The 12,778-nt window shown below is 45.6% G+C and overlaps 1 protein-coding gene across 1 annotated transcript in view; it reads right to left on the bottom strand.

Moving 5' to 3' along the window:
- LOC125307776 (neurobeachin-like) overlaps nucleotides 1-12,778 on the bottom strand; it is a 296,002-nt gene that overhangs the window by 213,111 nt on the left and 70,113 nt on the right. The window contains exons 2-4 of the mRNA XM_048263836.1: nucleotides 4,704-4,935; nucleotides 1,647-1,747; nucleotides 115-210 (exon numbers count right to left, since the gene is read on the bottom strand). Coding sequence (XP_048119793.1) covers nucleotides 115-210; nucleotides 1,647-1,747; nucleotides 4,704-4,935 — 429 coding nt within the window. The remainder of the gene's footprint in view (nucleotides 1-114; nucleotides 211-1,646; nucleotides 1,748-4,703; nucleotides 4,936-12,778) is intronic.

Genomic DNA, 12,778 nt, shown 5'->3' with positions numbered 1-12,778 from the left:
GCTGTTTTGCTTTCTGAAAAGTTCACTCATAACCTCATTATTGCTAAGCTAATGCAGCCCTCCAGCACGTGGGCTTTACCAGAGCAGAACCGGACAGCAGGCAGGTGGACTTACGGCAGCGCTCCGCCCCGGGAAGTTAAAGAAGGCATCTGGACCGTGCCTCTGGGGCATCTGATTCAGCACCGACAGAAGCTTGATGGCATGCTGCGGCTGTGGAGGGGTACACCAGGGGGCATACAGGGAGATAGAGACAGACAGAGAGAGAGAGAGAGAGAGAGAGAGAGAGAGAGAGAGATGGGGGAGAGAGGGATAGAAAGAGAGAGATGGAGAGAGAGAGAGAGAGATGGGACAGAGAGAAAGGGAGGGAGAAAATAGTTACAAATTCTACGCAGCTGTCATTGAACATAAGCAAGCCTCCCATAAAAAAAGATACATAAAGAAAGCAACTGTCACTGCTTCCCCAGCATGCAGACAGCTCCCAATCAATTGCCTGTCCATGGCTTTCCTCCCCCTGAGGCTGACAATCAATAGCAGAGCCAGTCCAAGCACACCTGACTGCAGCTGCTCAAGGGGAACTGCACTTGGCTTTGGCTCTGTTATGTCTCAGTCTCAGCTGCGGGTGTTTGCTGTGTGTTTGTGTGTGTGTGAGAGGTGTGTGTGGTGTCTCAGGTGTCTCTCACATTGGATATGTGTGTGTGTGTGTGTGTGTGTGTGTGTGTGTGTGTGTGTGTGTGTTAGAGATTATATCTCGCTATTCCAAGGAGTTAAACCAGCACCAACATCGTGACCATAAAACCCAAAAAGTCACAACTCAAAATCACTTGTCTGGCTCCGGCCGTGGGTGCACCGTACACCGGCGACACAGGTTCAATTACCGCCCCGTGGTCCTTTCCGGATCCCACCCCGACTCTCACTCTCCCACTTACTTCCTGTCATTCTCCACGGTCCTGTCTCATTAAAGGCATAAAAAGGGCAAAAAAATCACTTGTCTACACCTCTGGGCTAGTCGTCTACCTCAGCATGCTCAATACTGTGAACAGGAGATAGAGAGGCTGCTGTGACACACTGTTTCCAGTGTGTGTCACACAGCAGAGGATGGAGTACTGACAGAAAAGGCTTAATTCTGTGGGACAGCGGAACTTTAGAGGGGCTGTGTGTAGGATTCTGCAGGCTTCCGCATCAGAACTCCTCCATTGAATAGTTTTGACAGCGCCACTAACAAAGTCATATTATATGCGCGAGAGACGGTCCATCTCTGGCTGGTTATTCTGCTATAATTTCAGTGGGTATCTCAGCAACACAGGGGATTATGACAAAACCAGTTATGTCTTCACATTCTGTTACTATTTTTCAAGTATGAACGAAGAACACTTTACAAAGCCCTTTAATTCGCAAGAATGTTTAGAAATCGTCGAGACAGTCCAGGTTTGTCTGGTGTGAGACTGTAAGCCTATGGATGGCATCCACTACAGTGATTCCCCTGAGCTCATCATATCCTCTCCCTAGGGCAAAAAACTCCCATCATATCATCATATCCCAAGGGCATGCGCATACACACACACACATGCACACACACACATGCACACACACGCACGCATGCACACACACACACACACACACACACACACACAGAAGGCATATCTCACCCAGAGGCCTCCCTCTCCGCGTAGCATGCTGAACAGTAGCTTTAGCTCTCTCACTGTGATGCTGTAGCTGGCCAGCACTCCCAGCATGTCTACCAGCAGATCTGAGGAAGACAACCACAGAGAGAGAGAGAGAGAGAGAGAGAGAGAGAGAGAGAGGAGAGGGAGAGAGAGAGAGGGAGGATGGGTAAATTAGAAGCAGCAAAACATCAGTTCTTCTCTTTTGTGAAGTTCTTTCTTCAGCTCCGTGTCAGACTGGGATGACTCATGCCGAAGCCAACATTTTGTCATGTGCATTTTATAGGTGAACAGCACACCAGCGGCCAGTGAACACACCAGGCTAAAGATTGATTCTCACTTAAACATACGCTGCACTCAATTTATCTCCCAAGAGTCTACAGTACACAACTGCTAGTACAGAAAAGAACATTATGTTGAAGAAACAGACACACACGTTCAAGTATGCAGAGCATGATTAATGTTTAAATGGTCAGTGCATTGTATAATACACTGTGGTGATATTGCATTAAATGGATCAGGAAAAATATCACCTTGAAGTTTCCATAAGTAATTAATAACAGTGACTTTTACAAATTACTCGCCCAACATTTAAGTCGTATTCAATGCAGAGGCAGGGACGTGGTTTGCCATATGAGATTTGTATGCAAATCCTGTCTGTACACGCTCTGCTGCAGTCTCCTTGCCTGCTGATTCTAGATGCAATAGAGGAACTCAAAGTCAAAATTGGTAAAAGTCTATATATTTGTGTGTGTGTGTGTGTGTGTGTGTGTGTGTGTGTGTGGCGATGCGTGTGTGTGTGTGCGTATGTGTGTGTGTGTGTGTGTGTGTGTGTGTGTGTGTGTGTGTGTGTGTGTGTGTGTGTGTGTGTGTGTGTGTGTGTGTGTGTGTGTGTCTGTGTGAGTGTACTAGGAATGACAAACACTGAGCGTTAGGTAAGTCTCTGCTCATTAGCTTTGTGGAACGTCTTCATTTAACGCTTCATCACCAGTGATGAGGGAAATGCGAGCGGAGCATAACTCCACACACACGCACCATGGGTGACTGATACGGCATCAGCACTTGGCTGACGGACGTGAAGAATACACAGCCGAAGACAATGCCGAGGAGACACAATGACAGATGGACTACTCGCAAATTACAATGGAATTAAGTACGGGAGAGTAACTTAATTCTATTGTTCAGTTGTAAGTAATTCCATTTTATCAGGAGGGAAAGGGTTACGGAGAACAAAGAGAAAATGAGAGAGAGAGAGAACGGAGTAGATAGCAAGAAAAAGAACGGCGCAATATCAGCCTCCTCTGTTATAAATGGAAGCAAAAATGTAATATTCCTCTAAACTGCCTTTCAATCTCATTACCAAACACACTGTAACTAATGAGATTCCTTCCTCTCTCTCCGTCTCTCTCTCTCTCTCTCTCTCTCTCTCTCTCTCTCTCTCTCTCTCTCTCTCTCTCCCTCTCTCTCTCTCTCTCTCTCTCTCTCTCTCTCTCTCTCTCTGCTCTAAGCTTCATGGATTTCAGTACGGCCAAGATATCAACTTAATCCACCATCGTCCTCTCTCCCAGGGCTGCGTGATGGCGCTCCGGTGAGCGTCTCCCCACAAGCCTAGCCGCTAACGGAAGACTGTCCCCCACCCCACGGCGCTCTCCTCCCGGGCCTGCTGTTCTGGGTTTGCCCCGCCGCCTTATCTGTGACCTCTGGAGCGAAACAGCAGACTACCCGACAAATTCGATAGTAGAATTTATTTAATACCACCCGACTATGAGATTTGGGATTAGGAGTGTGTCTATGTGTGTCTATGTGTGTGCATGTGTGTGTGTGTGTGTGCATGTGTGTGTGTGTGTGTGTGTGTGTGTGTGTGTGTGTGTGTCCATATGAGTGGAGGACATATGGAGTTGAGCCTGGGTGCCAAAGTGAGGTTGTTGTGAGTGGAATGTGAAGTGCAAGCGAGCAGTGGGAGAGAGGACACATCCTGTCGGGGGGGACCATGATGCACTGCACTGCACTGCACTGCACTGCACTGCCTGAGAGATGACTGCGTAATTACCTGGCACGGCGAGCTTATTACCTGTCACGGTGCAGGTGAACTGACTGCGGCTGGAATTAAAATGCAATCACACACATGCACCAGTATCCTTTAATGACAGTTCACTATGGGGCCCGGACTTCATAAAGTGACTGTAATTGCTGCACAGCCGAGGAGGACAATATTACCTGTCATCTCAACATCGGCAGTGATCACAGCTCGCAGACAGCCTTTGTCTTTCTCACATACTGTACTATGCCTGCTGCAAGATCTGCTTGGAATAGTCAGTGTGCACATCTGCAGTTCTCTGGCAGGCAGCAAGCTCACATATGCAGCCTCTCATTGCCATATACCTGCCGGTGTGGTAACCACGCGTTTCCCAAAATCATAAGTTGCTAACCTGTTAGCAACTTAGTTGGTTGGCAAGGGGAAATTGCATTGCAACCAACAAAGTTGCTAACTTAGTTAGCAACTATGGTTTTGGGAAATGCGCCCCAGTATAGTTCTCTGTGTCCACTCTACAGTACGGTCGTCACTTGGCTGGTCATGTGCTGCAACATGTGCAGTATACCATCATCACCCAAGTGTATTGTTATGTCCAGAACAGATAGTGTTGAAGGAAGAACACCAGTGGTAAGGACAGAGAAGTAAGAGCCCCAACACCAACTTCAGTTCGGAGGTTTTACAGGGTTCAGCAGTTTTACAAGTTAAAGCAGTGCAGCAAGCAAAAAGAAAAGTTGTGTGCTGAGGGAGAGAGACAGACAGAGAGAGAGAATGCTGAGGGAGAGAGACAGACAGAGAGAGAGAAAGAGGGAAAGAGATGATATGTAAAGAAGAAGAGAAAATTCCATATGCTGCATACATCAGTGTTTGATGTTGGGATTAGACAGCCAGCAAGAGACAACACACAAAAAAAGAAAGAAAAAGAGAAAAAAAGAGAGCAAAAAAAAGAGAGAGCGAGAGAGCGAGAGAGCGAGAGCTTCGGCAGTAGCATCTGCTGCCAGCTGGCGTACCTGCGATCATGTCGTCGACGGCGCTCATCTTGAGCAACACCTGTTGGATGAGGCCCACCTCAGTGCTGGTCTGCAGGTTGCGCACGCTCTTGCGCAGGATGGCGGTAAACATGCTCCAGATCTCGGCCTGGCACGTCACCTGACAGTGCTCCAGCAGCTCCACCATGCAGCCGATGCTCTCCGCGTCCTGGATGATGAAGTTGGTCTCCAGGTCAAACTCACCGCCCACCAGCTGGACAGAGGAGAGAGAGGAAGAGAGAGAGAGAGAGAGAGAGAGAGAGAGAGAGAGAGAGAGAGAGAGAGGGAAGGGGAGGAAGACAGAGAGAGGAAGAGAGGGGGAGAAAGAGAGAAGGGGAGGAATAGAGTGAGAGACACAGGAAAAGAGAGGGAAGGAGAGAGAGAAATAGAGAGAGAATGTGAGACCTTGACATTTAAAAAACCCATGAGTCAAATAAGTGTAAAATGCAACCGACCCATGTTGCCAACTGAAAACAATGTTTTAAAAGTTATTTAACACAAGGGCCTATTTCACGCAACATGTCCTCTCTTGAGGAGAGGAAGGGCAAAAGAGAAGGAGGGATGTAGAGGAGAAAGAATGTAGAGGGGAAGAGAAGAGGACTGAAATGAAAGGATGGGAGAAGAGGACAGGAGAGGAAGTAACCACAGGAAAAGGATGAGTAGCTATGGCTAACACAAAGAGGAGAGGAGAAGTTAGGGAAATGACGAAGGCTGGACAAGATGGAGGAGACACCAAGAGCAGGAGTTAAGGGACTTGATTAGACACAAATGAGAGACAAACATAAGCAGGGTACAGCAGAGGAGGACAAAGAGAGAAAGAGAAATGAATGAGCTGAGGAGCAAAGGACAAAGAGAGGAGGAGGCAGATGGAGACCCACCAGAGTGAAAAGATGGAGCGATATGGTGGCCAAGTGAGGGAGAAAGAGAGATGAATGGATGGAGGAGTGAAGGACAAAGCAGAGGGGGTAGAAAGGAGGGGAAAAAAAGAAAATGAGATTGAAATGAGATCCACCAGGTACATTTGTCAGACCCCCCCTTTCTCCCACCCCTCTCCTCGCCTCTGTGCCCAATGATTGCATCTTGAGACTGGGCAGAAAATGAAAGTCTTTGGAACAGTTAATGGAGAACAAACTTTTCCTCCTATTAGAAATAAAGGAGAGCTGGGTGGGTGAAGGAAAGGGGACTCAGACAAGACGGAGAAGACAACCGACAATAAATCCCCCCACCAACCCAGCAATTGCCCTCTCCAGTCACACACAATCAGAATCATTAAGAACGCAGTAAACAACGATCAATGGCATTTTATTCTTGAGGGCCAAACGAGCATGAAATTGACTAGCGCCCAGTCCTGCTGCATGAGGACCGCAGGCGCCGCACACCTGAAGGGGGGCCTTCGGCCGCCGAGAGGGGAGTCAGTCACACGGAAAATAGGGTCCCAGGGGCAGCACAATGGCAAGCCTCTTCCACTGTCGCACAACGGCCTGAAATGGAGAGGCATTTCGAAACTCTAATGATCTCAAGTCCCTGGGAAGTGGGCCTTGGTCGACTAGGCACAGAGGCATGGGGTCATTTTAGTGTGGAAGCGTAAGATGTGTGGGGGAGTGGGTGTGAAACTCATGAAGACTCTTCCTAACGATAGCCGAGTAAGATCAAACTGCCTATTAGTGAGGAGAGGACTACCTCATATTCCCCAAAGTAATCTATACTGTGAGCTGTGGTGTTGGCAGGCGACGCATATGAATGGAATAAACGTCAGTCACCGGTGCCTACTGAGGACACTGGGAGGATAGCGAGCCGTTTGGCTTCTCCGGGTTGAGTGACAGGTCCTCTGTCGGCCAGCGAGCTCGCTCGGTAATAGTGGCTCGGCGCCATGACAACCACTCGCTTGCTCGCTGCTTTCATTATGTGCAGGGAAATTTGCACGGGTGTGTATTAAGGTATCAAGCATTATGGCCAGAGAGAGAGAGATAGATAGATAGATAGAGAGAGAGATAGAGATACAGAAAGAGAGAGAGAGAGAGCTGGAGCCAGACAGGCAGCCAAAGTTTAGATAAAAGATGGGAAGAAACCACTGAACAGGTATCAAGAAAACCTGACAAGCAATTTTTAAAAGGCGCACATGGGAAGTTTGTTGGAGCCTTGAAGTATAGCAGCAACATATAAACTATTAAGGTTATCGCCCCCCCTTTCACATACCTCGTACAAAACACAGCCTTATATCCAGATAAATGAATGAAGCTCACACACCTCACACTTTGCAGTTGGGTGCCAGAGGATCTGGGAGAAGAATACTTCAAATTACCTGACCATCACTCAACTCTTCTCACACACACACACACACACACACACACACTGTTTGACACAAACATTAGGAGGGGCCCCATACTCTCTTTCACTCCTTGTTTGACAGGGTCTGCACTCACATATCAGGCACTTCAACATTGCAGGGAGCTGAGGGTGAAAACCTGCCCAAATCAAATCACACTTTATTTGCTGTTGCAGATTTGTCTTGGTGAGGCAGTACACACAAGATTGTAAAGACACAACATTTTGGTGGAGTATATCTGTATGGACTGTGTGCATGATGAATTGTTATTGCATTTGGATTGTGTGCAGACTGTATATTTACACCCACAGACAGGAGAGTCTCTGCTGTACTCATACTAAGTCTCAAGACAAAAACTCTAAATAGGGTGAATGATAGACTCAAGGTTCAAGGTGAATATGAACACCCCCATGGCAGTGTGGAAAGGCTTTTAGCATGAACCACATGCTGTGGATCCTAGAGTGAGCCACACGTGCTCCCTCTACAGACCCCGTCCCTAGTCGTGCGATCAAACCTCACAGCGCGTAGTTGACCTGGGCTGAACTGCTCCAATATTGGAACTAGAACTGTGGAAATTAAAAGCTAGTGAGCTGTGGGCTGTAGAGAATATCAGTGAGTCTGATCGAGAGTTCAGCAGGGAGGACTGCAGTAAGTATAATATCCACAAATAGACTGGCACAAATATCAGCCTAGTGTTACATTTATTTCATTTGATTTATAAGGCATCATGTTGTTCATATCTACTATTGGTAACTGTACCAAGCTACCGTATCCAGTATTGCTATTAGGTATTGGTTAGGTACTAGGTCTTAGGTCTAGGTATGATGCAATTCTGTGTCCTCACTTCACCATTCAAGTATTCAAAATATTTTACTGATATTTCTGAAACTCTACAAGACCTTGTATGATGCAATGCTGTGTCCTCACTTCACCATTCAAGTATTCAAAAAAGTTTACTGTTATTTTTGAAACTCTACAAGGTCATCATCTCGGTTTACAGCTATTATTCCTCAACACAGCATGCTAGTCAACATAGCCCCTAACCACACTGTACTTAACCACTTTGTGAACAACATGATGGTTACTAAAGTATGCAAAACACCCTTCAATACACTCCGTTGCCAACTCAGGGGCATTCATTTAATCTGAAACTCACTAGTATGCAATGAGGCCAATAGTTTAATATAAATAATATAATATTTTACCATAATAAAGGGCAATGAGCAACAAGGCATGTACTGGATTTGTAGAATTCAAGTTTATTTTAGTTGTTGTTGTTGTTGTTGTTGTCACAACTGTGTGTGGTTGGTTTTTGATTGGCCGCTGTTGGGAATCTCTATGGCACAAAGATTCTAACGCCTCTCCTGTGTGCCTGAAATTTGATATCAGACATACTGCCTATGTAGGGTTTGGAATGGTTTGGAGATATTACACCTAATGAGCTAGTATAGGGTGATGTGGAAAATATATCTTTGAGGGTTCTTAAAAACAGAACAAAAAAAAACATACAACACCTATATGACCAGTAGTAGTCATAAGGATGGAACAGTTAAAGGGCAAATGACAGCTGGATGGTACACACACACACATACACATACACACACAAACACACACACACACACACACACATACACATACACACACAAACACACAAAAACACACACACACACACACACACACACACACACACACACACACACACACACACACACACGCACCTATTACCCAATGCTGACCCAATGCAGTCTAACCCAATCTGTCTGCTGACCACATGTGTTTACCAAAGCAAACATGGCCCAGCTGCATGCTCTTGTGAAGTGTGGCCGAGTCTATTGCTTTGACAGGCTGGACGTGCCACATCTGTTGGCGTGCGCCAGGCGATCTTATCAGGTAACCATGGCAGAAAGGAGTCGGGGCTAACCCGCAGCCACTGCTGCGTTGACGTGTGATGAGTTCTGGAGATTCAGTCTGGTTCATGAGGAGCGGCAGGGCATAAGACTGGGAGTAAAACCACTACTGATTATAGGGGCCAAAGGGGAGAGAGGGCCCTTGGAATATATTTTATTTTACCTGGGTTGAGGAACATGGGCACCCATCAGGACTGCCTATGCAGGGGCCCAGGAACTTGTCCTACGCCCCTGAGGAGCTATTTGGTTATTTGGTCTGCTCACGAAAAACATAAAACCAGAGGTCTCTACAGGCCATTCATTTGGGGGAAGCAACTATGAAAGCAGTGCATCACTGTTCATAACCATAGAATGCAACAGGATTTCCATTAAATAATTTATCACTTCAGCCCATTGCCAGGCAACTGATGGTTAATGATGTAAAATGCATTTGCCCCACAGGTAAAAGAAAATAGCTACAACACTGTGGGCAGAATTTGAGCAGAATATTTTTTAATGAGAATGTAACTGTGGACTCTTCTGTAGGTCTTAAAAATGAAAAAGCAACATTTAAAAAGGTTACAGATTAAGGCAGAGGAGTTTAATTTTCCTGACTGTTTTAACATGCAAATGTGTTCTACATTTTAAAATGGTCATCAACTTTAAGCCTTACTCTTCCAGTGTAGGCTTGCATAGATTTCCAATCTGTTTTGGTTTATGTTAATAGGTTATCCAATGCGATGCTTATTAGGCCATACCCCCAAATTCAATTCAAAAGTAATTGCTATTCTCTTAAAGGCCTTGGTGTATTGTGAATGTATTAACTGAAATGCAATGAAGTGAAACAGGACATTGCAAAGGCCAGGAAAAGACCAGTTCCAGCTACAACTTGGCCTAATGCCATGAGCAAGACCAACAGTGTGTCCAATCAGACATCAATACAGAGATCCTATAAGGTGTACACGAAATATGTATAATATTAAGGATAGATAAAAGATCTTGAGTGGACTCACTGACTGATAAGGGAAGCTTTTCCGTAAAGGTCAGTGAGTAAAGTATAAGTATAAGTATACGTATACGTATAAATATAAGTATAAGTATACGTATACTCTTTTGATCTCTGCATTTATCCCAATCTGTGAATTAGTGAAACACACTCAGCACACAGTGAACACACAGTGAGGTGAAGCACACACTAATTCCGACGCAGTGAGCTGCCTGCTACAGCGGCGCTCAGGGAGCAGTGAGGGGTTAGGTGCCTTGCTCAAGGACACTTCAGCCGTGGATATGGGCATTGGAGAGCAGTGCTCAACCACATCCCCCGCCCACATTTTTCTTACTGGTTGGGGATCGAACCGACAACCCTTCGGTTACAAGCCCGAAGCCCTAACCATTGGATTGGATTTCAGTTGTAATAAATTAAGACCTGTTTTGTGTAGACAATGTCTGCAGATGTGCATTCATGATGGATTATAGCTTAGTTTCTTTTTATGATGTCTTGAAAAGCCATTTTCAAAACAAATCACAGTTTTAAATTGCTGAATACATAACTTCATTTAGCAGTGCCGCTAATGCCAAATCTTTTACATTACGGAACAAATTAAAGCTAAACTGTGCAAGCCCCCTCTTTTAGGCACTGAAACACAAAAAGGATAAAAAAATTAAAAAAATACTCAATCATTTTGTCTCATCTTGGGTTTAGACTTTAATTAATTTTCTGCTATTACTGCAAGCTCAACAATGACAAATGTGCTCTGAATGAACAAAGGATAGGCAGAGAACTTGGCAGCAACTCTGACAAATGTAGTGGTAGTGGACTAAGAAGCCATCCCTCCCTATTTAATCTGCGGAGTCTTTGGAATGCAGAGGGGAAGCACAGGTTGGGTGAAAATCAGATAATATGCCCGAGCTGTTTATTGATTTCACAGTGTATCATGTAATCCACATCATCAGAAAGGGCAGTCAGGATCAGACTGGTGGCTAAATGCAGGTGCTAAACTGGACATCATTCTGCAAGTCAGAAGTGCAGCTATATGCTTGCACATGCTCTCTCTCTCTCTCTATCTAGACTATATACAATTAAAGAGAACTATATTCAATGTATACTACATTCTTTGTATACTATATTTCTTACCATTACATCTGTATGTAAGTGAAGGTCTTCACATAAAACAAATCAGAACTGAAATAACCGATGAAGGATCCATTGTGGCCAAGTGACAAGCAAAACCTTGCTTTGCTGTGCTGTGTAGCCCCATCTGAATGCCACATTCTGCTCGCATTCCCCCAGCCCGTGCCGAACTCCACTGACCGATCATTTACTTGTGTGTGGTTTCGCCAGAGGCCAGCATGAGTCTGTTGGGCAGATCACTTTAATTTCACCCGCCGCAGATGAGCAATGGCTCACGGCACTGAGCACCAGAGTAGGGAGAGAAGAGAGAGAGGGAGAGATAAAGAGAGGAGGAGGAGAGAGAGGGAGAGATAGAGAGAGGAGGAGGAGGGAGGGAGGGAGGGGGGCATGAAGAAAAAGGAGCAAAATGGTCCAGACGTGGTGACTCAGACTGGGCAACCCACTATGCCCAGAAAATTGCACCACTCACACAAAGACACACACCTACACACGCATATGTACTGTTCCTACACTCACACCTGGACTTACACATACCGTACAAATTCACACACACACACACAGAGACCGCTCTTTGCAAAGGAGTGTTAATTGTGGACTCGGCTGCCTGGTAGTCATTTGTGTCCATTGTGCTTCGGCAAGTTAAAACGAAGAGAAAGAAAATTACATTGAAGAGAAAAAAAAAAAAGAGAGAGAGAAAGAGAGAAAGAGAGAGAGAGGGTGAGTGGGAGAAATAAAAGCTTGCCTTGCAGCCCTGTGGCCATTACTGAAGCAGAGTTAATCACTTTCCATTCATATCATGGCCGCCGCTCAAGTTCTCAGGGGATGATGCCCTGCCACCTCCATCCGGCTCCATCCTCACACCAGTTACACTGTGCAGGCCTGCGCCGGGCGAACACCCCCAGAGACCCCGCTCTGATAAATGACTGCACTCAATGTACGGCGATGTCACTTTAGATCAAACATACCAGAGATAGTAAATGAATAGAGAAATACATTTATGAGGTAAATATCTGTGTAAGTGTTTCAGGACACTAGGAGAGGAGCTCCCACTGTTTTGTTAAGTTTGTCGACTCCGCCTGTCTGCTTGTTGTATTTCGGCAATCATGACCAGGGTGCAGAATCAACTACAGAGGAGGAAAAACTGCAGAGAGGAATTATGTCTGTCTCTGCTGGAGGAGAGAAAGAATGAGAGTGCTGGAGAGAGAAAGAGAGAGGGAGAGAGAGAGAGAGAAAAAAAAGAGGATGGAACACTCTTCCCTAGGGAGAGAGATGTAGAGGAAGACTAAATTTTGCCTCGGGGGAGAGAAAATTCAGCTGCACCACAAAAAATTGCCCTCTTTTTTTGAGGGATTCCCGCTGACACTTCAGCACCTATCCAAAGTTATTTTGCACACAACAGCTGATAGACTGCAGCAAATCAATACTACAGATTTGGTGACTGTGCCTTTGGAGGGAATATTTGACATACAGTAGTGTGTGTGTGTGTGTGTGTGTGTGTGTGTGTGTGTGTGTGTGTGTGTGTGTGTGTGTGTGTATTAGATGTATTAAAAGGCTGCAATGTGTAGGATAAATAACTCTACAAAGCTGGTGTGTTGGCCATTGTCAGCACTTTGAGCTTTGCTTGGTGAATAATGGATGGTGACCGCAGTGGTACCTGTCAATCACTAAATTTGCCTCGACACACACACACACATACATACTGTATGCAAACACA

Source organism: Alosa alosa, chromosome 15 (assembly GCF_017589495.1).
Source record: "Alosa alosa isolate M-15738 ecotype Scorff River chromosome 15, AALO_Geno_1.1, whole genome shotgun sequence".
In the NCBI taxonomy this organism is placed as follows: domain Eukaryota; kingdom Metazoa; phylum Chordata; class Actinopteri; order Clupeiformes; family Clupeidae; genus Alosa; species Alosa alosa.
The sequence above is the reverse complement of the archived record's forward strand: the minus strand, read 5'-3'. Positions and strand labels throughout refer to the sequence as shown.